The sequence below is a fragment of the Petromyzon marinus genome, chromosome 8 (genome assembly GCF_048934315.1).
Source record: "Petromyzon marinus isolate PM22_M1 ecotype Great Lakes invasive population chromosome 8, UKy_Petmar_22M1.pri1.0, whole genome shotgun sequence".
Classification (NCBI taxonomy): domain Eukaryota; kingdom Metazoa; phylum Chordata; class Hyperoartia; order Petromyzontiformes; family Petromyzontidae; genus Petromyzon; species Petromyzon marinus.
In genome coordinates, this window is record NC_133674.1 from 7,190,649 (window position 1) to 7,213,541 (window position 22,893).

The 22,893-nt window shown below is 54.1% G+C and overlaps 1 protein-coding gene across 6 annotated transcripts in view; it reads left to right on the top strand.

Annotated features, from left to right (window-relative positions):
* P4HA1 (prolyl 4-hydroxylase subunit alpha 1) overlaps positions 1–22,893 on the top strand; it is a 42,449-nt gene that overhangs the window by 6,710 nt on the left and 12,846 nt on the right. For 2 of the 6 annotated variants that reach the window (XM_032949535.2, XM_032949536.2), the window contains exons 1-9: positions 2,859–3,009; positions 4,941–5,062; positions 10,866–10,962; positions 11,792–11,943; positions 12,756–12,893; positions 13,584–13,895; positions 15,025–15,194; positions 15,826–16,002; positions 18,487–18,557. In XM_032949535.2, the coding sequence (XP_032805426.1) occupies positions 4,969–5,062; positions 10,866–10,962; positions 11,792–11,943; positions 12,756–12,893; positions 13,584–13,895; positions 15,025–15,194; positions 15,826–16,002; positions 18,487–18,557 (1,211 nt within the window). In that variant the 5' untranslated portion in view covers positions 2,859–3,009; positions 4,941–4,968. Of the gene's footprint in view, positions 1–2,858; positions 3,010–4,940; positions 5,063–10,865; positions 10,963–11,791; positions 11,944–12,755; positions 12,894–13,583; positions 13,896–15,024; positions 15,195–15,825; positions 16,003–18,486; positions 18,558–21,808; positions 21,880–22,893 lie in introns of those variants that run through there. The other 4 variants (XM_032949532.2, XM_032949534.2, XM_032949537.2 and 1 more) reach the window with 2 other exon arrangements.

Genomic DNA, 22,893 nt, shown 5'->3' on the forward strand with positions numbered 1-22,893 from the left:
GTCTCATCGCGGCCTACGGACCTACTGCTTCCTTGTGCCAAATCATTTCGTTGAAGCTGCTGTGTTGTGTGTGTTTAGTTTGTTCTTCCCCCGCACCTCCGATTAGCGCGGTTGGTTACGTACGGTGCGAAACAAGTTCAACATACGTACACATACATAACTGGAGCGATCGTTATTATCGAAGTATATGAGCGACACGACCACGTACACACGGCTCGTGATCTTCATTTTTTGATTTACGACCTATTGTGTCTGAAAGACAAAGGGGTTTTTGTTGTTGAACTTACGTTTGGAATTTCACAACCCCTCGGGTGCTCATTAGAACATCTTTGTTAATCGATGAAGCCATGGGATAACAACCGTGTTGTTACACACAGACCAGTCAACCCTTTATCAGTGCCCTACCTTATTACACACCAATTCAGACCTTACTGGTCACCCCGTGCCCGTTATAAACCTCAACGTCCATCCTACAAAGTCCCATCACAAGGGAGAGACAAACACATTTTTTGTTGGTTGCCCGTATTGAAACGGCTGTGCACCGTATGGACCTGGAAACTCAATGTCCATGTACAAGAAATGGGCAAACCGCGTGGGTTGACAGCCGTGTGCACATTCCCACGTTTGTATGCATCTTTGGGCAGAATGAAACCGCTAGGATGAGCGACCGCCGTGCGTAACAGGTGTTATAGGCTGCGTGGAGGCAGTGGCGTGCGGTGAGGTCAATGGCTGGGGAGGCACTGGCTAGTGTCAGAGCCAGAGTCACACACTGAGGGGGCGTCGTCTCACTGAGAGGGGGGGGGGGCGTGTTAGACACGCCCCCCCCCCCCTCAGTGAGGCAAATGTGATAGCTGCCTCCCCTGGTGCTTTTTCATTGCAGTTTCATGACGAGACCAGCGAGCTACGTGAAATAAGTTAACTGGAGTATGGAAGGCGAGGACATGAAATGAAGGGGTCTACAAACATTACATTGGTGACATACTGAGATAGTAACAGGCACACGCTTATTGCCCGCGCTCCATCCAGTTACTGAGGGGTTGCGCAATCAGAGGTGAGGCTGAGCTCGTCGCTGCCTCACCTCTCGTCTCTTCCTGTATTTGCAGCGGAGCTCCGCAAATTTGGCGATTTTGACTGCAAACATGATTGGAATCGTACAGAAATTACATTCATAACACAGATCAGTGGAAAAATCTTAACATTTATTTTATTTGATTATTCTTTTTTTTACTTTTCGTAACAGCTATTTTCATTGGAGTATGACAGGTGAGGCTCCTGCCTCCCCTGCCTCCCCTGACCGCACGTCCCTGCGTGGAGGACAGGGCAGCCATGCCCGTCGTTCTGCCGCATAAACCCGTGCCTTTTGATTCCACGTCTGTGCCTCCCTTTCCCGGTCGTCACTAACCCGCCACTGACCATGCCGGTGAAGTATGGTCAAAATAACCCCCGTGACCCGCAGCAGTGGGCCTATTCACAAACGGGCTGTGCATGTACAGCGGTAGCATGGGTATGTGGGTGTACAGCCACAACTTCTGTTTATATTTTAAACTATAGATAGTACCGTAAAGCGTGTATATTATTGTATAACATTCTCTCTAGTTATGTTTGAGTATTAATGTGAGGGCACTTTTGAGTGGCAGCTTTGTGCCAGAAAAGTGCTGCGTGTCTAAACAATTTGTACTTGATTTGACACAGGTAGGATGGGTATGTGAGTATACAGGGGTAGTAGGATGGGTGAGTGTACAGAGGTAGTCCTACTACCCCTGTACACTCACATAGTATGGGTGTGTGAGTGTACAAGGGTAGTAGTAGTATGAGTATGTGAGTATACAGGGATAGTAGGATGGGTGAGTGTACAGGGGTAGTAGTATGAGCATGTGAGCGTACAGGGGTAGTAGTAGTAGTATGGGCGTGTGAGTGTACAAGGGTAGGATGGTTGTGAGTTTGCAGAGTAATGGGCCTAAGGTATGTGAGTGCGACACAGCCGCTAGAGTAGGCGGAGCTGGCTGTGAGAGTGAGGAGGAGGAGAGAGTGGGCTGGGTGGAGGAGGAGGAGAGAGTGGGCTGGGTGGAGGAGGAGGAGAGAGTGGGGCTGGGTGGAGGAGGAGGAGAGAGTGGGCTGGGTGGAGGAAGAGGAGAGAGTGGGCTGGGTGGAGGAGGAGGAAGAGGAGAGAGTGGGCTGGGTGGAGGAGAGAGTGGGCTGGGTGGAGGAGGAGAGTGGGCTGGGTGGAGGAGGAGAGAGTGGGCTGGGTGGAGGAGGAGGAGAGAGTGGGCTGGGTGGAGGAGGAGGAGGAGCGAGTGGGCTGGGCGGAGAGGGGGAGTGTTGTATGTCTCGGGGGTGGGTGTAAATGACTGGAACGTTAAGAGTTGAATTCGGGATCAAGTTTATCCAAGGGATAGGGGAGGAGCAGTGTGAGTGGCCAAGGGGGTGCAGGCGGAGGAGTGCGAGAGGGTGGGGGAGTGTAGATCGACTCAGCCTCAAATCGAATACCTGGTGCGGTGTGAAAGAAAAAAAATACATCGCCACTGGGGGAGACAAAGGCGGCCGGGCGTGGTGCTGACCACCCACCCCCTTGTAGAGCACCGTGCGGGCCTTCAATGGGTGCTACTCGCTAACGGCACTTTTCTCCAGCAGCCTGTTACAAAGTGTATACGGGATGGGGGTGATCTTTGTCTTTGCGGTTCGGAGTTGGATGGCTAGGAGGGGGATAACTGTGAGCTGCGGTGGAATTGGGGCCAGGAGGAGGAGTGAGGAGGGAGTTTGGGTGAAGGGGGATTAGCGGTCTACGGGGGGAGGGAGGAGGGCTATAGGGGTCTGGAGGGGTTGGGCTGAGCGAGGGAGGAGGAGGAGGAGGGGGGGGTCCCACTGTTGGTTTCGTGCGAAAAGTGGAGACGTGGCAAAGCCCCGCACCGCTCACCCGACTCGCGCCCCGCTCACCCCGGCCGATTCGCCGGCTCCATTGACGACTCGCCCGGCCGCTCGCACTCTTCCACCGTACTCCGCACAGAGAGGGTGAGTGCGAGCAATATGAACGCTTTCACTTCTTGCCTGCATTGCCGTCCCGTGTCTTCGGAATCTCTCGTTGACGCCGGACTCGCCCATCTCGACGGATCGCTCGCGTGACAAATCACAGTTACTCGCCGGTGACAACACTTTCTTAGTTGTTTTACCGCGACATGGTTAACGGTGCAGTCCTGTGAGCGTGTTGGGGGCAGCACCCACGCTCGAGTAAATCCCCGCCACGCGCAGCGTCGCAAGTGCGAATGACGCTCTCCGTTGGAGCAGTGCGTGCGTCCGTCTGCGATGATCGCGCCAAACCCTAGTGTCGCCAAACCCTAGTGTCGCAGTTCGCTTCGTTCGCGTGGACGCTGGGAGCCAACGGGATTCACTCGCAGCCGACTCGGGTCACCGGCAAAAAAAAGGACATTTTGTTTTGTGCGCACCCGGCAGACCACATCCCATCGTTATTGCTCATCGTTACGGCTCGTAATTGGGAGTAGTTACCTCTCTCTGTGTGGATGCGGCTTACACGCGTTCCCGTGCCACCTCCTCCGCTCGTCAAACCAGCGTGACAGCCGTGGGCTTTATCGTTTGTCAGAGACGAGAGACTGAGAGAGAGAGAGAGGGGTGATCATAGGGCAGCGTTGTTTGGCCCGCTATCAATGCCCACGTGATGATGAGCCCACTTGGACGAGGTCATCGTCATCGGAGATGGCCAAGGTCGCTTCTGGAAGAAACAAAAAGAGCTATGCAGTATAGCTCAGTGGGGCCTTAACCCGGTCAACAAAATAATTCATAAAACATATATAGTTTATAGTTTGGACGAAGCTGGATGTTTGTAAAGGAATGCTCGCTTGTGACGCGCTGGGGAGAGATCCAGGGGCAAGGCAACTTGACCCGCGTTACCCTTCGGCCTTCATCTCTTATTGATCACGCGGAAGAAGAACGGAGGGGGCGGAGTGGGGGGGGGTCTTGAGCAGTGTTGGCAAGGCCAACGAAACCTCGCTGATGACTTCTACACAAGTCTGGCGCCGTCATCGCTGACACGAACGACTGTGTGCCCCCCCCCGGGTGTACGTGCTAAGACAGCGGCAGATAATGGATGCTGCTGCTGCTGCTACTGCCTTGGGGTGCAAATGGTCAGCGGACTGGTATTGAAATCCAGAGATCACCGGATTGCAAATAGATCGATCTCCTCGGCGCAGAAGTTTAAATAGTCGGGGCAATTTTATTTGGTCTGCCCCTTCTCCTTCTGTTCCACCCAGCGGTTTTGATACATTGGTGGGGCAAAACGTGGGAAGTCTCACCCCCCCCCCCCAATCCTTCCGAGGCGTCTGGAAAGCGTGGAAGAGTTGGCGAAATACCATCTAGATCGTAGCTCTCTCGAGTGGGAGGCTCTTTTGTCATTGGTGGGGTGAGCGAGCAGTTGCAAGGGCTGCACCTCTAACACACGCCTAACGTATGCGCCTGACGAGGTGCAATGGTAACATGAATGCCATAGTCCGGTGGACTGACGCCTAGGGTTGGAGGATCGTGCAGGGCTGGAGTCAGAATGTGCCCGAGTCACCCACTGGCAAGAAGGGGGTAAGCGAAGTCTCAATAGAAGGCAGTCTCGCGAGAACTGTGCGTTTGTGACGGCCTCTTGGCGTGCATCATGAGTGTGCTTTCATGGTTTTTTTTTTTTGCGAGTTCTTTGCTGGAATTTCCTCCCACACAATAATAATTATAATAATTAAATGCACTCTTTCCAGAACATGGCAAGCAGGACTTTGATTGGAAAGTAACCTTGAGATTTGGGGAGACTTCGTTGGGTAATCGATTGAACAGTCAGCGACGCACAAACCACGATCAGTGACGAGCCTCGCTTGTAAGCCCTGCACATATGACCAGAGGGATTGTGGGTGCCGTCTGGATGGTGTCCGGCTTGTTCTCTGGCCGAGCAGAAGAACGGGCCTCTGGAGTTTGGCAACCATGGAACAGCGGTGGAGGACGCTGCTGCTGCTGCCGCTGCTGGTGCTGCTGCTACTGCCCACGGCTTCACACTCCGAGGTGTTCACCTCCATAGGTAAGAGCGCCCGCGTGTCCTCCTGCCCGTGTGTTCAGGACCCCGGGTACTCCTTGCTGACCCGCCCCTACTGGACGTCTGGGTAAAAGAGCTTCATAGCTCACCGGATTCTTCCAGTTGAAATACAAATTCTGATTCTTATACAGGGACTCCCTCTACTTACCAACGAGTTAAAGGTTCCAGAGGTCTGTTCGTAATTCGATTTGTTCCTAAGTTCATATTTACTCCTGTCAATTCCAAACGTATGGCATGTACACTAAACGTGGGGGGGGGGGAGGGCTTTAAAAGTTTTATAATCTCCTGTAGATGTAGATGCCACTGGTTCTTCATGTTCTGCAGATGTAGATGCCACCACCATCTATTGCGCGGCGTTTGAACTTATAACTCAATTCGAACAGGCAACTGGACATACGGACAGGTTTGTTCGTATCTCTGAAAGTTTGTAAGTCGAATGTTCGTAAGTAGAGGAGTCCTTGTACTTAGATCCTGTTTCCCAGGCCTCAATCAGCCACGTGGCAAGATTTCCACGTCGGTAGCTGGGTGGTGCTCGTCATGTTTTACGTGGGAGCGAGGGTTGGTGGATTATAGATGGATGTTGTTGTGAAACTCCCTTCCAGTGGGCGTCGAGATGCCATACCCTGGCGAGCAAAAAGAAGGGAATAATCGCTATCTGTTTACATCTGTACGGGGATAGAGCTCACGTGGGTTTTTTTTTTTACTCTGGGTGCTCTAGTTTCCTCCCACTTGTATGATAAACATTCATCGTTGATTGGCTGAAAACATTCTTAAAACAAAAAACAAATGCAGAAAGACCCTCCCTGTTTAACACGATTATCACCCTCATTATATTGAAGGATGCTGAGTCGCTTTCTATTCCTTGTGTGTGTGTGTACACATTCTTTCAATTTCACCTCAACACAAAACCACCGTCTCTATTATTCAGCTCACACCGTGGCACTCGCGACCAACGCTCACCCCCTGAAACTGAATTCCCAGACCAACGCTGGCCCCCTGACACTGAATTCCCAGACCAACGCTCCGCCCCCTGACACTGAATTCCCAGACCAACGCTGGCCCGCTGACACTGAATTCCCAGCCCAACGCTCACCCCCTGAAACTGAATTCCCAGACCAACGCTCACCCCCTGACACTGAATTCCCAGACCAACGCTGGCCCCCTGACACTGAATTTCCAGACCAACGCTCCGCCCCCTGACACTGAATTCCCAGATCAACGCTCACCCCCTGACACTGAATTCCCAGACCAACGCTCCGCACCCTGACACTGAATTCCCAGACCAACGCTGGCCCGCTGACACTGAATTCCCAGCCCAACGCTCACCCCCTGACACTGAATTCCCAGACCAACGCTCACCCCCTGACACTGAATTCCCAGCCCAACGCTCACCCCCTGACACTGAATTCCCAGACCAACGCTCGTGCCCTGACACTGAATTCCCAGATCAACGCTCACACCCTGACACTGAATTCCCAGACCAACGCTCACCCCCTGACACTGAATTCCCAGCCCAACGCTCACCCCCTGACACTGAATTCCCAGACCAACGCTCCACCCCCTGACACTGAATTCCCAGACCAACGCTCACACCCTGACACTGAATTCCCAGACCAACGCTCGTGCCCTGACACTGAATTCCCAGATCAACGCTCACACCCTGATACTGAATTCCCAGACCAACGATCACCCCCTGACACTGAATTCCCAGACCAACGCTCACACCCTGACACTGAATTCCCAGACCAACGCTCACCCCCTGACACTGAATTCCCAGACCAACGCTCGCACCCTGACACTGAATTCCCAGACCAACGCTCCACCCCCTGACACTGAATTCCCAGACCAACGCTCACCCCCTGACACTGAATTCCCAGACCAACGCTCACACCCTGACACTGAATTCCCAGACCAACGCTCGTGCCCTGACACTGAATTCCCAGATCAACGCTCACACCCTGATACTGAATTCCCAGACCAACGATCACCCCCTGACACTGAATTCCCAGACCAACGCTCACACCCTGACACTGAATTCCCAGACCAACGCTCACCCCCTGACACTGAATTCCCAGACCAACGCTCGCACCCTGACACTGAATTCCCAGACCAACACTCACCCCCTGACACTGAATTCCCAGACCAACGCTGGCCCCCTGACACTGAATTCCCAGACCAACGCTCCACCCCCTGACACTGAATTCCCAGACCAACGCTCACCCCCTGACACTGAATTCCCAGACCAACGCTCACCCCCTGACACTGAATTCCCAGACCAACGCTCACCCCCTGACACTGAATTCCCAGACCAACGCTCACCCCCTGACACTGAATTCCCAGACCAACGCTCGCACCCTGACACTGAATTCCCAGACCAACGCTCGCACCCTGACACTGAATTCCCAGACCAACGCTCGCACCCTGACACTGAATTCCCAGACCAACGCTGGCCCCCTGACACTGAATTCCCAGACCAACGCTCCACCCCCTGACACTAAATTCCCAGACCAACGCTCCACCCCCTGACACTGAATTCCCAGACCAACGCTCCACCCCCTGACACTGAATTCCCAGACCAACGCTCACCCCCTGACACTGAATTCCCAGACCAACGCTGGCCCCCTGACACTGAATTCCCAGACCAACGCTCACACCCTGACACTGAATTCCCAGACCAACGCTCACACCCTGACACTGAATTCCCAGACCAACGCTCACCCCCTGAAACTGAATTCCCAGCCCAACGCTCCGCACCCTGACACTGAATTCCCAGACCAACGCTGGCCCCCTGACACTGAATCTCCCAACGGGTGGATGCCTAGATGCACCGGGCAACATGTGTGAACATCTGCGTTGCGCGCGAGCGTGTTGAGTACCGTATGTGTTTCATATCACAAAACACGCACAAAAACATACTCAAAAACACACACACGTTAAATAAATCGTTCTCGAGTCGATTCATTCATGCCAGAGTACCTTCCAACGGATGCAGCTCCCTTGCAAGCCCATCTAACGACTTTCTTCGCGACAATCTTGGCAACATCAAACTTCGTATCGCGGAAACATCGCCCCCATTTTCCGGGAAGCAGGCCTCATTCCGTAAAGCGCGTATAGCGGTAACTCGCGTGTGATTAAACCACATTAGCCGAGATATGCCCTGTAGCATGGCCTTGTTTAAAGGGATGGAGGGCGGCCATATGACCACTGGGGGTCTGGGGGGCATGACACGGTCAATGTTAAAACTAAACTTGAAGCAAACTTTCAAGGGCCCAATATAAAGAGAAGCGATGCATTCTGGGGTGTGCAACAAAAAGTGTCCCCTTGTAGAAGAAGGGCATTCGAGCGACAACGCGTTGACATACTTCTGTGTTTCCACTTCCACGCTCACCGCCATCGCCAACCCGCCCTGACCGGCGTGGTGAAGTATGGTCCACCAGGCCCCAAGACACGGAATCCAGCAGTGGATTGACAAAAGGGCGTACAGGAAGTCGTGGGTTTGATCCCAACCCCGATGCCTGCTGTATATTCGGAGTTTGAATGTTTTTTCCCGTGGTTTTTTTCCCTCCACATTTAGAAACAACGTGCGTTTAGAGTACTTGGCTGCTATAAATTTCCACATGATAAGCCGCTTTGTTGAGCTATCATTTGTGGCCAGGTTGCTTCTGAAAAAAGAGCTATATAGCTCAGTGGGCCTTATCTGGTAAAATAAATAAAAAATGTTAAATCGTTGGTTAACTCAAGGAATCTCTCATGGTACAATCCACCATTGCGACCTTCCCTATTCATAGCTCCCTCGCAGCAGCAGCAGCTGTCAAGCCAAGAGGCTGTGGCCCGGCCACTGGCTGTCTGCACCCTCCAGGCGTCCTCCCAGACAGCACCTGCAACAGGGCTCAGTCGGAGAGACCAACGGCATCCAAAGCTCATGCCGTTGACCGTAGGCAAATGCTCGCAATGTTGATCGGACAATTTGTTTTTGTTATATATAGGTTAAGGCCCCCAGGCAAGTCCTGGCCGTTGTGCAGCATTTTTAGGACTGTGTGTGCACTTGGTGGTGGTGCTCAAGAGTTGGGCAGGCCCCGGCTCAAACGCCTCGCGAACGAGTGTCAGCTTGGGTTAGGCCGAAGGAGCATTTTGGTGTACGCGGGGGCCCAACCTCGCGCCTGCCCTGAGAGCGGGCAGCGTGAACTCACGAACGCGGCATTGCTTTTTTCCAGCTTCCGATTTGAAACGCTCGCACCACTCCACTCCTCCCTCCCCCGGCCTTTCTGCCGACGCGTACGGACCGCGCCGTAAGTCGGGCCACCCGACCTTCCGCAGCGGTCTTTCTAGGGAGCACCAGCCGCACACCCCAACCAGACATTTGCCCTGCACATGTAGCCGCAGGTTTCTTGATGCAGCCCACATTGCCAGGGTACAAGTGTTTATAATTGACTGCAGCACTGTGCTCAGCAGTGATGTGACGGTGATTATTAGGCAGGAGAACCACGTGTTTAACCCTTAGCCCGTGGCACATCCTCGTCCGCTCTTGAACTTTCCTCAAGGCATTTCCGACCCCCCTCCCCCACTTGAAGTCTTCAAGCAGCATTTTCCTTTTTTCTGCCTCATGGCCTCTCTCCCAACTTCCTTCCAGAACCTCCTTCACCAAGTTTTCACATCTGAGAATGAGCCCGATCCACACGTGTTTGTCTTTGCTGGATTGTTCTAATTAGTCTCGCTCTGATCAAGACACCTCTCCCGCTAAAGCCTCTTTAGAACATCCTCGTCTCTTTTTCTCTCCTACCATCCATCTGGTTGTACTACTTTGTGTATGCAACGTAAGTAGCCAACCGTGCTAATCGGAGGTGCGGGGAAATGACAGCAGACCAAACACAAAAAGCATTTCGAAATAAATTAGTTTTCAATCTAGATGATTTAAAAGGGCATAGCTGCAGCGGCTTCTTAATATCCGACGAAAGAGCGTTGCAGAAGGCCGCAGAAACTCATCTGAAGGCGCGCGATGCGGTGACCGTCTTTGTTCGAGGGTTGGCCAAAGGCCGCTGCTGCGAGCATGTGGGAGTTCGCCTTGTGGTCGATGCACATTGACGACGGCAAAAACCCGCATCTCGGTGCAAACCGAGTAGTTTAAACAGAGTTTCAAGGCTACTCGAGAGAGGGCACGGGTTGCCCGTTTGACGGCTACCTTTCCGAGCTGCGGAGTGCTATTATTTCCGCACGACGGTGGCGATTGCCCGGGGCATTTGAATGGGCACGCTTTGGCGACTATTAAAAACCCGTTCCAGAATTACGCATTGCACGCTCTCGCGTTACGCATTGTACGCGGGCCGCGCAGTGGCACTCGGCTAGACGGTGCGCGTGCCTGTTCCACGCGGACGCGGCGACGCTCGCTTCAGTCGCACCTTGTACGGCTCCCACGTTTAGTCCAACCCGCTGCTGGATGAGGGCAGGGCTGCCCTCCCCCATCCACCCACGCTTTGCTGGCCACCGGAGAGATTTTGAACATCGCCCCCTCAACCGCACATTGCACCCACGGCACTTGCCTGGTGTCTCCGCACGGTGCTCGCCCAACCCAAGTGCCATCCGGGTTCTTACCCTGTTGAGCTTTCTGATTTCTGACGATATTGGAAGCTCGGGTGGAGACCAATAACCGGTTCAGATGTCGCTGACCTCTTGCGATAACCGCGGGCGGGAATTGGGCGCCGCTTTTTGGCACGGAGCGCTGCGCCTGCCACCCCACGCACGTGCCCCCCCCCCCCCCCGCCTCCCAAAAATGACCCCACGAATCCTGCAGGGCAGATGACCGACCTGGTGTTCATGGAGAAGGACCTCCTCATCTCCCTCAACGACTACATCCAAGCGGAGGAGAGCAAGCTGGGCCGCATCAAACGGTGCATAAGCGCGCGCTCTCGCATCTACCCGTCCTTCCTCCCGCCCCGTACGACTCAGGCGCTCTCCCTTACCCTATCGCGTGTGGCTGCGTACGACTCGGTGCATGGGTACGGGGGAGTGTGTGTGTAGGGGAGCGGTCGTGCAGCGGTTCGCTCCGTCCGCTACAAACCCGGCATTCCGAGTTTGATTCTCGCTCACGGCCAACACCGGTGGCGATTTATCTGAACCGTTCCTGGGTCTCCCCTACGTCGACTCAGCGTCAAATGTGTAACCTGGTGTGATGTATAAACGTCGTCACGAGGGAAACAAAGGTGGCTGGGCGTGGTGTTTGCCACCCACTTCCTCGTGTGCCGTGCCGGCCTTCATAGGTGCCACTCACCAACAGCACTTGCCCCAACAGTCTGTTAAGGCTTAATATTCGAGGGCATTTTGGCTAAAGATTTTACATTTACCGGATTGTAAAGTATTTTTAGAAAATGTTACTGAAGCCAACATTATGTTGCCGTGCAAATAGCAGCGAGCCAAAGTACTTTGTCCTCATTCAACTCAACTATTGTTTGAGTTTTACGGACCCCAAAGTCAAACAGAGTAGACGATGTTTACATCCATGGAAGTCTGTGGAGTAAACACAGCCTTGCCAGCGAGCAGAGAGGGCAATCCAGAGAGTGGCAGACATCCTCTCTCCTGCGGCTTACATTAGTCCGCTCACTCACATGCTCGCTCACTAGCTCTCTCACCCTATCACGCACACGCTCGCTCGCTCTCACGCGCACACACTCGCTCTCTCGCTCGCTCGCTGCTTCGACACGTGCCGCGGTCGTGACACAGGTGGGTGGAGAAGGTGCAGAGGGTGATGGAGAAGGCCACATCGGACCCAGAGACCTTTCTGGGCCACCCCATCAACGCCTACCAGCTGGTGAAGAGGATGAGCCACGGCTGGGCGCAGCTTGAGAGCATGGTGCTGCAGGACACCACCGAGGGTGCGTTCGCGCTTGCGCGCCACCGCGTGCTCAAACCCGCGTGCGTGCGTGTCGACCACTCACGCTCACAGGGAAGGGCGGTGTCAATGGTGCCTGTAATCGGAGTGAGTATCTTTGATCAGTAAGCGGTATCTGATTCGGCCAAGGAGGCTCGGTCGGTGGAGCAAGCGGCTCGCGATCGGAAGGTCGCGAGTTCAACTCCTGGTAAGGGGGTTGTGGGGGTTGACTCAGCCCGTCATCCCGCTAGGGTCGAGATACAATAGGTACCACTTTGTGGGGAAGTCCACAGTGGCTGTCCTTTGCAGAGACTGATCCACGTGGTAGGCGCGAGAGGGATTGCCGCCACTGACCACTGGATCCCTCCCGGCTCTGAATGGAAGATGCGTGCCGCCTCATTCAGAATCATAATCAGAATATGTATTCACACTGGAGGAATCAGATGAGCTATGAAGCTCTTTTTCACAGACATCCCGTAGGGGCGGGTAAGAACGTGTCATTGCTCATTTGCACAAGTAGCTTCGACTGTATTTAAGTGACAAACCTCAGAGTAATTGTTACTTTGCATCTAAACTGCACAAGACGTGGGGTTAGTTGGTCATTTGTATCTTCACAACATTGCTCCAGTAATTTGAATGTATTTGAATATAACGTGTAGTTTCAATGTATATCACCCAACTCAACTTGTGCACGTACGTGTACCCGTCCGTGTACCCGCGCGACTCTTCGCGCCCTCCGTACGTGATGTACGTTGAACCTCTTCCGCACCGTACGTAGCCGACCGTGCTAATTGGAGGTGCGGTCGCGATCCCCAGGCTTCGTCTCGAACCTGACGGCCCAGCGGCAGTACTTCCCCACGGACGAGGACCAGAGCGGTGCCGCCAAGGCGCTGCTGCGCCTGCAGGACACTTACCGGCTGGAGGCGCGCACCATGGCCAACGGCCTGCTGCCCGGTGAGCAGCGACGGCGTCGCCGGCGGTGACTCCCCTCCTCCGCTCGCTAAACTATTACAACTATTTTTTATTTATTTACCAGGTAAGCCCCAACCCCCCCCCCCTGAGCTACAGAAGCTGATGATAGCACAACGATGTGGCTTATCATCGTGCGGAGATTTATAGCAGCCAAACACTCCACGCGACCACGGGGAGAGAGACACCCCAAACTACAAATATACAGCAGCAGGCGTCAGGGTTTGGATCGAACCCACGACCTCCTGTATACCGGGCGAGGTAGTCAACATCTCCTAGCCACCGCAGCACCGTTAAGGTGACGCCCCGCGCGTGGGCACAGGTCCTCGCGAGGTCGGTAACGGCGCTCGGCTCGTCGCGTGCGGAGGACCTCTCTGACGGGCGACAATGGAGCGGGGCGTCGTGTTTCCGGGCCTGACTGGGATGGCCCCGCAGTGCGGAGGCCAGATTTCGGTTATCGCAAGATTTGCCCGGAGTTCCTGTATGTGTGTACGTTGAACTATATTTCGCGCCGTACGTAGTCAACTGTGCTGACGGGAGGTGTGATTTGTGAGCGGTTTCCCTGACCCTGATCCAAGATGTCTCCACTTGCTCGCGGTCTCATCCCCCAGTTAACATCTCGCCACGTATACGGCGGCTTGGCAACGATCACAATGTTCTCCTTCTCTGCCCAAGGGGTGACCGAGCCGCAGAGGGCGAGGCTGTCGGTGCACGACTGCTTCCAGCTGGGACGCATCTCCTACACGGCGAGCGACTACTACCACACGGTGCCCTGGATGGAGCAGACACTGCGCATGATCGACGAATTCGATGCCGCCGGCACCACCGGGGTGGACGCCGCGGCCCCCGGCAGCGCCGGCGCCGGGCTGGTGGGCACGGACGAGCCCCCCGGCCGGGCGGAGGTGCTGGACTACCTCTCCTACTCGGTGTACCAGCTTGGGGACGTGGAGCGGGCGCTGGCGCTCACGCACCAGCTGCTCGCCAACGGTGGGCGCTCGACAACAACAGGAACAACCACTAAGTGGCGGTGACGTCACCACGTCGCTTGCGCCACGCTAGGTGCACCTTGAGGCGACGTGAAGTGTTGAGGGCTCGCTGACGGGAGGTCACGGGACAGACCCAGATGCCATGGCTTGACTGACTGAGATGACTGGCAGATGAGCCACCTGTGCTCCCTACTGTGCCAACGCACACAGACGCACTGAACAACAACAACCGCCCTTCACCACTAAGTGGCGGTGACGTCACCACGTCGCTTGCGCCACGCTAGGTGTACTTTGAGGCCCCGTGAAGTGTCAAAGGCCCGCTGGCAGGTCATGGAACAGGGGTGCCATGGTGGCGAGATGTTAACTACCTCGCCTGGTATGCAGGAGGTCGTGGGCTTTATTCCGACCCTGACCCGTGCTGTATATTTGGAGTTTTCGCATGGATTTTTCTCCGGGTCCTCCGGTTTATCCCTCCACATTTAGAATAATAACACGTGTTTAGAGTATTTAGCTAATGCTATAAATTCCCACGTGAAGATAAGCCCCCTTCGTTGAGCTATAATTTGTGACCAGGTCGCTTCTGAAAAAAGAGCTATATAGCTCAGTGGGCCTTACCTGGTAAAATAAAAAAAAATCGCTTAATTTAGTTTCAAATTGGGGGGCCCCACCTGCACAGTATTATTTACCCTATTGAGGCCAGAGTGTTCTTGACGAAAGCATTGATTGGTTTGTCCTACGTCGTGGACCACTTTTGAAATTTCTCAGCCAAGGGATGGAGCTCATCCGCACGCAAGTAGCCAGCCGTGCTAATCGCAGGTGCAGGGGAAGGACAACAAACTAAACACAAAAAGCAGTTCTAAAGAAATGAGTTTTCAGTCTAGATTTAAAAGTGCATAGCAGCTTCACAGGACCACGAGCGAGAGAGAGCGCGAGATGGACTCGGCTCGGAGAGGCCCTCATCCGGCAGTGGATTGTCAGGATGGAGAAAACTGGTCGGGCGGCATTGGGTCAGGCCTGGCGGGACAGGTCGCGGGGGTCACGACGGCCGGGGCCCGGTTGGGATGGATGGGGTCCTGGGCGCGGTCCTGTTCGTGACCGTGGCTTTGCCTCCGCTGCTCCTGTCGCCGCAGACCCCGGGCACCAGCGCGCGCAGGGCAACGTGCGCTACTTCGACTACGTGCTGGAGCAGAAGAGGAAGTCGGGCAACGCCTCCTCGCAGGTGGAGGCGAGCCGCCCGCCCGACGCTTACCCCGAGCGCTACGCCTACGAGAAGCTGTGCCGCGGGGAGGGCATCAAGATGGTGCGGAGATTATCGAGCGGACGCACACAAAGATAAAGATCCCCCCTGTATAGCCTTAACAGACTGTAGGGGCAAGTTCTGTTAGCGAGCACCTTTGAAGGCCGGCACGGCACAAGAGGGGGTGGGCGGGCAGCACCACGCCCGCCTTCGTTTCCCCAGTGGCGATGTTTACACAGAATCAGAATCTTTTTCCTGGAGAAATACAATGAGCTACAAATGAGTACCGCACCGGGTACTCATTTAAGGCTGAGTCGGCCGAGGGGAGTCCCATGACCGGTTCAGATAATCATCACTGGTGTTATCTGTGAGCTGGACTTGAACCTTTGTCGCCGGGTTCATAGCACGGCGTGCTAACCGCTACACTACCGCTCCCTGGTGCGATACATAAAAATCGTTACAAGGGAGACAACGCCACCCCCTCGTGCGCCGTACCGGCCTTCATAGGCGCTGCACGCTAACAGCACTTGCCTCAACAATCTGTTGAGGCTGTATGGGGCCGGGGGGGGGGGGGGGGCATCTTGGTCTTTAGTGAGACTTTCATCCAGCAGTGGATTGATTACGGCCACTGCTGCTCATCGACGGACGATAACGACGATGGCGTGCGTCGTGCGCTCCCCTCTCCCCGCGGCAGACGTCGAGGAGGCGAAGGCGCCTGAGCTGCCGCTTCCAGGACGGCGGGCGAAACCCGCGGCTGCTGCTGGCGCCGGCGCGCGAGGAGGAGGAGTGGGACCGCCCGCGCATCGTGCGCTACCACGGCGTGATCAGCGACGGCGAGATGCAGCGCATCAAGGAGCTCGCCAAGCCGCGGGTGAGCGCAGGAGTCGACGTTCGTCGAGACGGTGCGAGGCTCGCGACGGCCGTGCCAGAGCCACCGGGCTGGTGGCGATGAGGTCCTTGTCTAGAGCCCTTAGGACCCGCACTGAGAGCCGTCACAACACTGGGGTGGCTGGTTTCACCACAGGCGACTGTGACACGGATCTGGTCGTGGGACTGCAGGAATGCTGGCCCGGCATTCTGACGCGCGGTGTGAGCCTCCTGAGCAAGAACTTTTATATTGCACACGCTTTATGAGTCCCATTCCTGAGCCACCTCTACATTTATTTCATTCGCAACCTCGAGCAAGTCCGGTCACGCGCTGGGATTGCGCTGCTCGGTAAAGCCTCTCTGGGCTACCAACTAAACTTTTCATTTTACCAGGTAAGGCCCACTGAACTATGTAGCTAATTTTCAGAAGCAACCTGACCCCACTGATAGCTCAACAAAGTGGCTTATCACCACGTGGATATTTATATCAGCCAAATACTCTGAACGCGCGTTTCTAAATGTGGAGGGGAAAACCGGAGGACCCAGAGAAAAATCCACGCAACCACGGGGGGAGAGACAGCAAACTCCAAATATACAGCTGTTAGGGTCAGGATCGAACCTGCGACCTCCTGTATACCAAGCGAGGTAATTAACATCTCGCCGCCACCGCCACTCCCACCACCACCACTCCCACCACCACCCTCCCCCCTCCACCACAACCCCCCGGGGGAGGGGCGTCTGGAATTCAGAGCGACCGCTGGCGAAACTAAACGCTCCTCTCTCAGGAATGTTGGGCCGAGGCTCGGTTACCGGGCGACGCGAATGTCCCGACTAATGTGCCGCGGTGGCGAGATGTTACAACCACCTTACCTGGTATGCAGGAGGGAGTGGGTTCAATCCCAGCCCTGACGCCTGCTTTTTTATTTGGAGTTTGTGGATTTTCCCTCCGGGTCCTCCGCTTTTTTCCCTCCACATTTAGAATCAACATCACACGTTTAAGAGTATTTGCCGACGGTAAGCCCACTTCGTCGGGCTGTCGTTTGTGGCGAGGCCGCTTCTGAAAAAAAGGCCGCATAGCTCAGTGGGCCGTACCTGCTAAAATCAAAATAGTTTCCAGTTAAGTTTTTAAATCACGAGGGCCTCTCCGCGACCGCCATCCCCCCCCCCACCCCTCGGCGGCTGCGGCACAGCCGGCGAGCGGAGCGGTGCGCGCGGGGGGCGGTCTCGCGAGAATCTAGGGCAAAGTTGACGTGGCCGAGCGTAAACAAAGTTACCGTGTGGGGGGCGTCCCCCGCCGAGTAACAACAGGGAGAGCTGCGGACGCCAGCACGTGGCAGAGAGTCACTTCGGGCTCGAGGCGGCAGCGGTTTGTACAGTTGACCCGCCAGACTGTTACCGTGACCTTTACCCGCGCCGCTGTTGTAAACAATCTGAACCAAGGCCTCGTTGACAGTGGCATAGTAGCTGTCGAGATCATCCAGCAGTGCACTTGATCGCGGCTGACGATGACGACGATTTTACGATGAGAGGGGAGCGCACGACGCACGCCAATGACGACGGGGAAAAAAAAGAGGGGGCCACAATAGCGTGCTTAACGTTGCGAGCTATCTCACGGCGTCCGGGGAGGGGTGGGAGCTGAGCGGAGTTGGCTCGTTCCTCCAGATTGCGCCGGGCAGTTCTCGTATGTCCTGATGGGTTTGCACCTCGCCGCACATACAGTTCGGTGGCTGCCTGATCTGTTGATCTATTGATGACGGATCGAGTTCCAGATAACCGTTCAAGGCCTGGGAATTGGGATGCCACACCACCAATCGTTGACGCGCACCGCCACTGCTGCTGCTGCTGCTGCTGCAAGTGAACTCACTCACAATGGGGTGGGCAGGCACAGGGAGGGGGGGGGGGGGGGAGTCTATAACGATGTGCGTACGTATGTTGAACTTCTTTCGCACCGTACGTAGCCAACCGTGCTAATCAGAGGTACGGGGGGGAAGGACAACAAACTAAAAACAAAAAGCAGTTCTAGAGAAATGAGTTTCAATCAGGATGATTTAAAAGTGCATAGCTCCAGTGGCTTCCCAATATCGGAAGGAAGAGCGTTCCAGACGGCCGCAGAAGCGCATCAGAAAGAGTGCGATGCGGTGACCACCGTCTTTGTTCGATGGCCATCCAAGAGCCGCTGCTGCGAGGACGACCGTAGTTCGCGCGACGGTTTATGCTCCTTGACGAGATCGGCAAGGTGTTGTGGTTAATTTGCGGCAAGCGCTTTGTGTGTGAAATGAACGCGACCTCAAAATGTATTCGCCCGGCAACCGGAAGCCAACGCAGCTCGGCGAGCACTGGACAGACCGGGGTGGGATTCTGCAGGGCCCGTCACGACGCGTGGGCCAGCGACGGAGCGATAATGACGACGACGGCGATGCCGGTAGCTCAGAGCCACTGATGGCGATCTCGCCGCTGGGCCCCCGTGTGTGTTGTGCGCCGGCTGCAGTTGCAGAGAGCCACCGTTAAAAACCCGCAGACGGGCGTGCTAGAAACGGCCGACTATAGGGTGAGCAAGAGGTAAGCTTCCCGAGCACCGCCAGCCGCGGGCGGGGCCCTTCTCTCCCTCCTCTTCGCTGTTCCCCATTGGCGACTCCTCGGGAAATCCGTCGAGAGCTGCTGCAGCCAATCGGCGCGTGCGGCGTGACGGCGCGTTTGTGTACACGGGAGGGGTGGGTGGTGGACGGATTGTTTGGCGGTGTTGCACAAGCGCGCGCCAAACGACGACGCAAACTCGACCCGTTGGGTCAACAACGCTGCGGCCTTGAAGGTGATGATATAAACAACGTGGCGACGTGGAGGGCGATGGCCCTCCTTCTTGAAGTCATGTTGCTAAATACGAAGGAGACATCGCAGCGATTACACTCCGCTGCTCCTGACACACTTGTGTCTGGCTTGACCACCCGGATGCGGAAGTGTAGCTGTTGCTCTGAATCTGCATCTGCCGCCGTACGAAAGAAGAAGACTTATTATGTTCCATGGAGAAGGGACATTGCCCGAAACGTCACCGATTACACATTTCATTTGCATTCCGCAGTGTTATTGACGAACGCGTTGAGTTTCATATACAAGGACTCCTCTACTTACGAACATTGAACTTTCAGAGGTACAAACAAACCTGTCGATATGCCAAGTTGGCTGTTCGGACCGAGTCGTAAGATCAACCGCCGCGCAATAGATGGCGGTGGTGGCATCTACAGAGCATGAAGAACCAGTGGCATCTACATCTTATCCTTATTGCGGAACCCCGGCGTACCAAATAATACGAAACTGTCCGAGGCAATTAAATATTTTACTTCTGGGACACTATTTTTTTCCAGGGGTGTTACTTTAACTCCGCGACTGGGGTACCAATCAATCCGAAATCGGTGCCACACTCCGCGATGTGGAAACGCCAAACATTCACATGCAAAAATTAGTTTTCGAAAAATTCAACTTTGAATAGTGCATCGTGAGTACAGCTCGTCGAGAGGAGCCAATTGCCGCATCGCCGACCATCAACACAGACTAAAAATGACTGCATCACGGGACATAATGCGAGAGCCGGGGTACTGTGGTGACCCCGGGGAAGCGCCATGAGGTTCATCTGCAGAACGTGGAGAACCAGTGCACATCTACATCTGCAGGAGATTCTACGACTTTTAAAGCCATTCCCCATGTTTAGTGTACACGCCGTGCAACATGTTTGGAATCGACTGGAGTAAAGTTGGAGCTAACTCGTTCGTACGTAGGGGAGTCCCTGTACATGCATACATACGTGTGTATACGTTGTCGTACGTAGCCGGCGTGTTGTGCTCGCTCCGAGCGGAGGTGGGGGCTCTCTGCGATGGCTCTCAACAGCGCCCCCGTCTCTTCAGAGGAGGTGCTCGTGCAGGCTGAGCCACTGGAGAATTATAATCAGAATATTTATATTGGAGAAATCCGATGAGCTGTGAAGCTCTTTTTTTTCACAGATGTCCATTCTGCGGGGCACGGGGACAGAACGTTACAACAACAATAAACAATACAAAAAACACGGCACGGTAAACAAATCACGTAAAAATATAATCAAATAAAAACTAAACAATGTTTTTTAGCTTGCCAGGTAGAGCCCACCGAGCTGTTAGCTTCTTCTTTTCCAGAAGAGAGCGAAGGCCATGCAGATCACTTATTTAGTATTGGTTACGTTTTTATCAGGCGCAGCAGCAGACCCAACAGAGGGCTTCAGAGTGCCCAGCAGTAACATTTAATAAACAATCAACAAAGACACAAACAAAAGGGACGCACGGCCGGCATGGCCGTGCGTGCAACTCGCAGCCGTGAAACGACTCTTCACTCCCCGTCGCACGCCGCCGGCCTCGCGACGTCACGGATCAAATCACGATTCCGTCCCGAAGAAAACCCTCTTCGTTTCTGGTTCTGTCTGTCCTGTCCGTTACATTTGTTACCGTCTGCCGTGTCTCACCTCGACTGTGTGACGTGTCTACGGGCTCCTCTACACTGTTTCCCCTTGTCCTGTCTATTAGGGGCACCACGGTGGGCGAGACGTTAACTACCTCGCCTGATATGCAGGAGGCCATGGTGTTCGATCCTGACCCTGACGACGCCTGCTGTATATTTGGAGTTTGCGGTGTCTCTCTCCCCGTGGTCGCGTGGATTTTTCTCCGGGTCCACCGGTTTTTCCCTCCACATTCATCAACATGCTTTTAGAGTATTTGGCTGCTTTAACTGTCCACGTGATAAGCCACTTGAGCTATCCTGTGTGGCCAGGTCGCTTCTGTAAAAGAGCTTTATAGGTCTTTGGGCCTTGCCCGGTAAAATAAAAAAAATAGTTGAGTTTATGCCCTGCCTCGTTCTCTTTGTCTCATCTGCCCCGTCTTCTTGACCTATCTTGTCTATTTTGTCTCATTTGTCCGATCTCTTCTCTCCTGCGTCATCTGTCCCATCTCCTCTGTCCTGTCTAGAATATCCCGTCTCATCCCTTCTATCTTACAAGCTCCGACTCGTCCATTTTCGACTTGTATTCAAATGAACATTTTACGTAGATTTGCAGGCATCGTCAAAACGCCACCCTTACGCTCGCGAGCATTAAAATCGACGCTAATCTACGAATATCTTCATCGGTTAATTCCTGCCGTACATATATACACAGGTCATATCATTAATTAGTCGTCCACGATAGCAGTCGTAATCGTAATAATAATGAAGTGTGTTCTCTTATATCTCTCTTCCTGAATAACACCGCGTTATGGAAAGATCGAACTATAATAAAGAATATAAAATACAAGGGGTGAAGCACAGTCCACGACAACACGTGAGACGCGTACGCTGGGCTGAACAAAGACCGAGGCGCAGTGGGCAGCATCCAGAAGCATCCAGCAGCATCCCACCGCCTTGCCGTGTGATGCTGCTGCTGCTGCCGCTACGCCGGGGCAGCCGCACCACCGCCGCCTATTCCTGCTCGCGCTGTGACGTAGTTGTCCACTCGATCGCTTTATATCCAATTCGCATCTGCGTTATATAAAAAAAAATATTCCCAAATATATTGATCGCATTATGAAAACCACGGAGAATGGACTGCAGTTAGAACTGGAAGTGCCCGCCAGGGAAGGGTGACAGTTGTGAATATCGGCGGTGGTGGCAATGGGTAGAGGCCAGTCAGGTGAGTACCTCCTGTGGAGAATGGGGCGGCCGTTCACTGCTTTTGTAGCTACTGCTGCTGCTGCTACCGTAGTGGTAGGTGGCCTCGCTGCTCGCTGCTAACGCAGCTGTCTGATTGATTGCTTTCACAGCTGAGGAGGGCAACGATCTCGAACCCGCTCACGGGCGTGCTGGAGACAGCCCCCTACAGAATTAGCAAGAGGTGAGTGAAGAATCCAACCAAAAAAAACCTAAAACGTGAATACTAACGGCTCGAAAAACAAACGGCACGTGCAAAATGTTCAACCGTGGCGTAACGTTCTAACCCTGCGTTGGAACGATCTTGATGAAAGCAATCGATCAGACGTTCGCTTCGCCAGCGAGTTCTGCTGTCCCTTCGCATGTTGACCGATGCTTCTGCTGCTACTTCTGCTGTGTTCAATACGAATCGGGAGACCACGTTTGACGATTGCCCACGTGCGTGGGATGCCGCACGTGATTGATTATTTTCTCACCGATAAAAAAATAAAACAAAAGAGGCACAGAGCTAATCTGAATGAGCTTTTCTTGCTTTGCCCTTCTCACAGCTTTGCCAAATCACAGCCCCTGACTTCTTTCTAAACTCCATCCTGCCACTCCCCCGCCCCCCCCCCCCCATCTCTTTCCACAAAGACGATTGAAAAATGTGCGTGTTTGTGCAAAGATCGCCGTTTGCATTTCCAAAAGTAATAAATGTTACAAAAGACTTGAGAAATTTTCCCCCTCGGCTAAAGGAAAAAAGGAGATAATTACAGTGGGTGGTGATTGGTTGGGGTGAGATGGCGAGGGTGTAATGTGCACCAAGACGCTGGGGTAATTCAAGCGGCCCCCCGATTCTAAAATGCGAGTCGTTACCCGTTAACGCTTGGACGTGCATCTCCCCGGCGCGCTCGGGCACCACGGTGACGAGATGTTAACTACCTCGCCAGGTATACAGGAGGTCATGGGTTCGATCCCGTCCCCTGACGCCCGTTGTATATTTGGAGTTTGCGTGTCCTTCCCGTGGCCGCGTGGATTTTTCTCCGGGTCCACCGGTTATTCCCTCCACATTTAGAATCAACGTGCGTTTAGAGTATTTGGCTGCTATACATTTTCTCGCAATAAGCCACTTCGTTGAGCTGTCATTTGTGGCCAGGTCACTTCTGAAAAAAGAGCATCATAGCTCAGTGGGCCTTACCTGGTAAAATAAAAAAAGAGG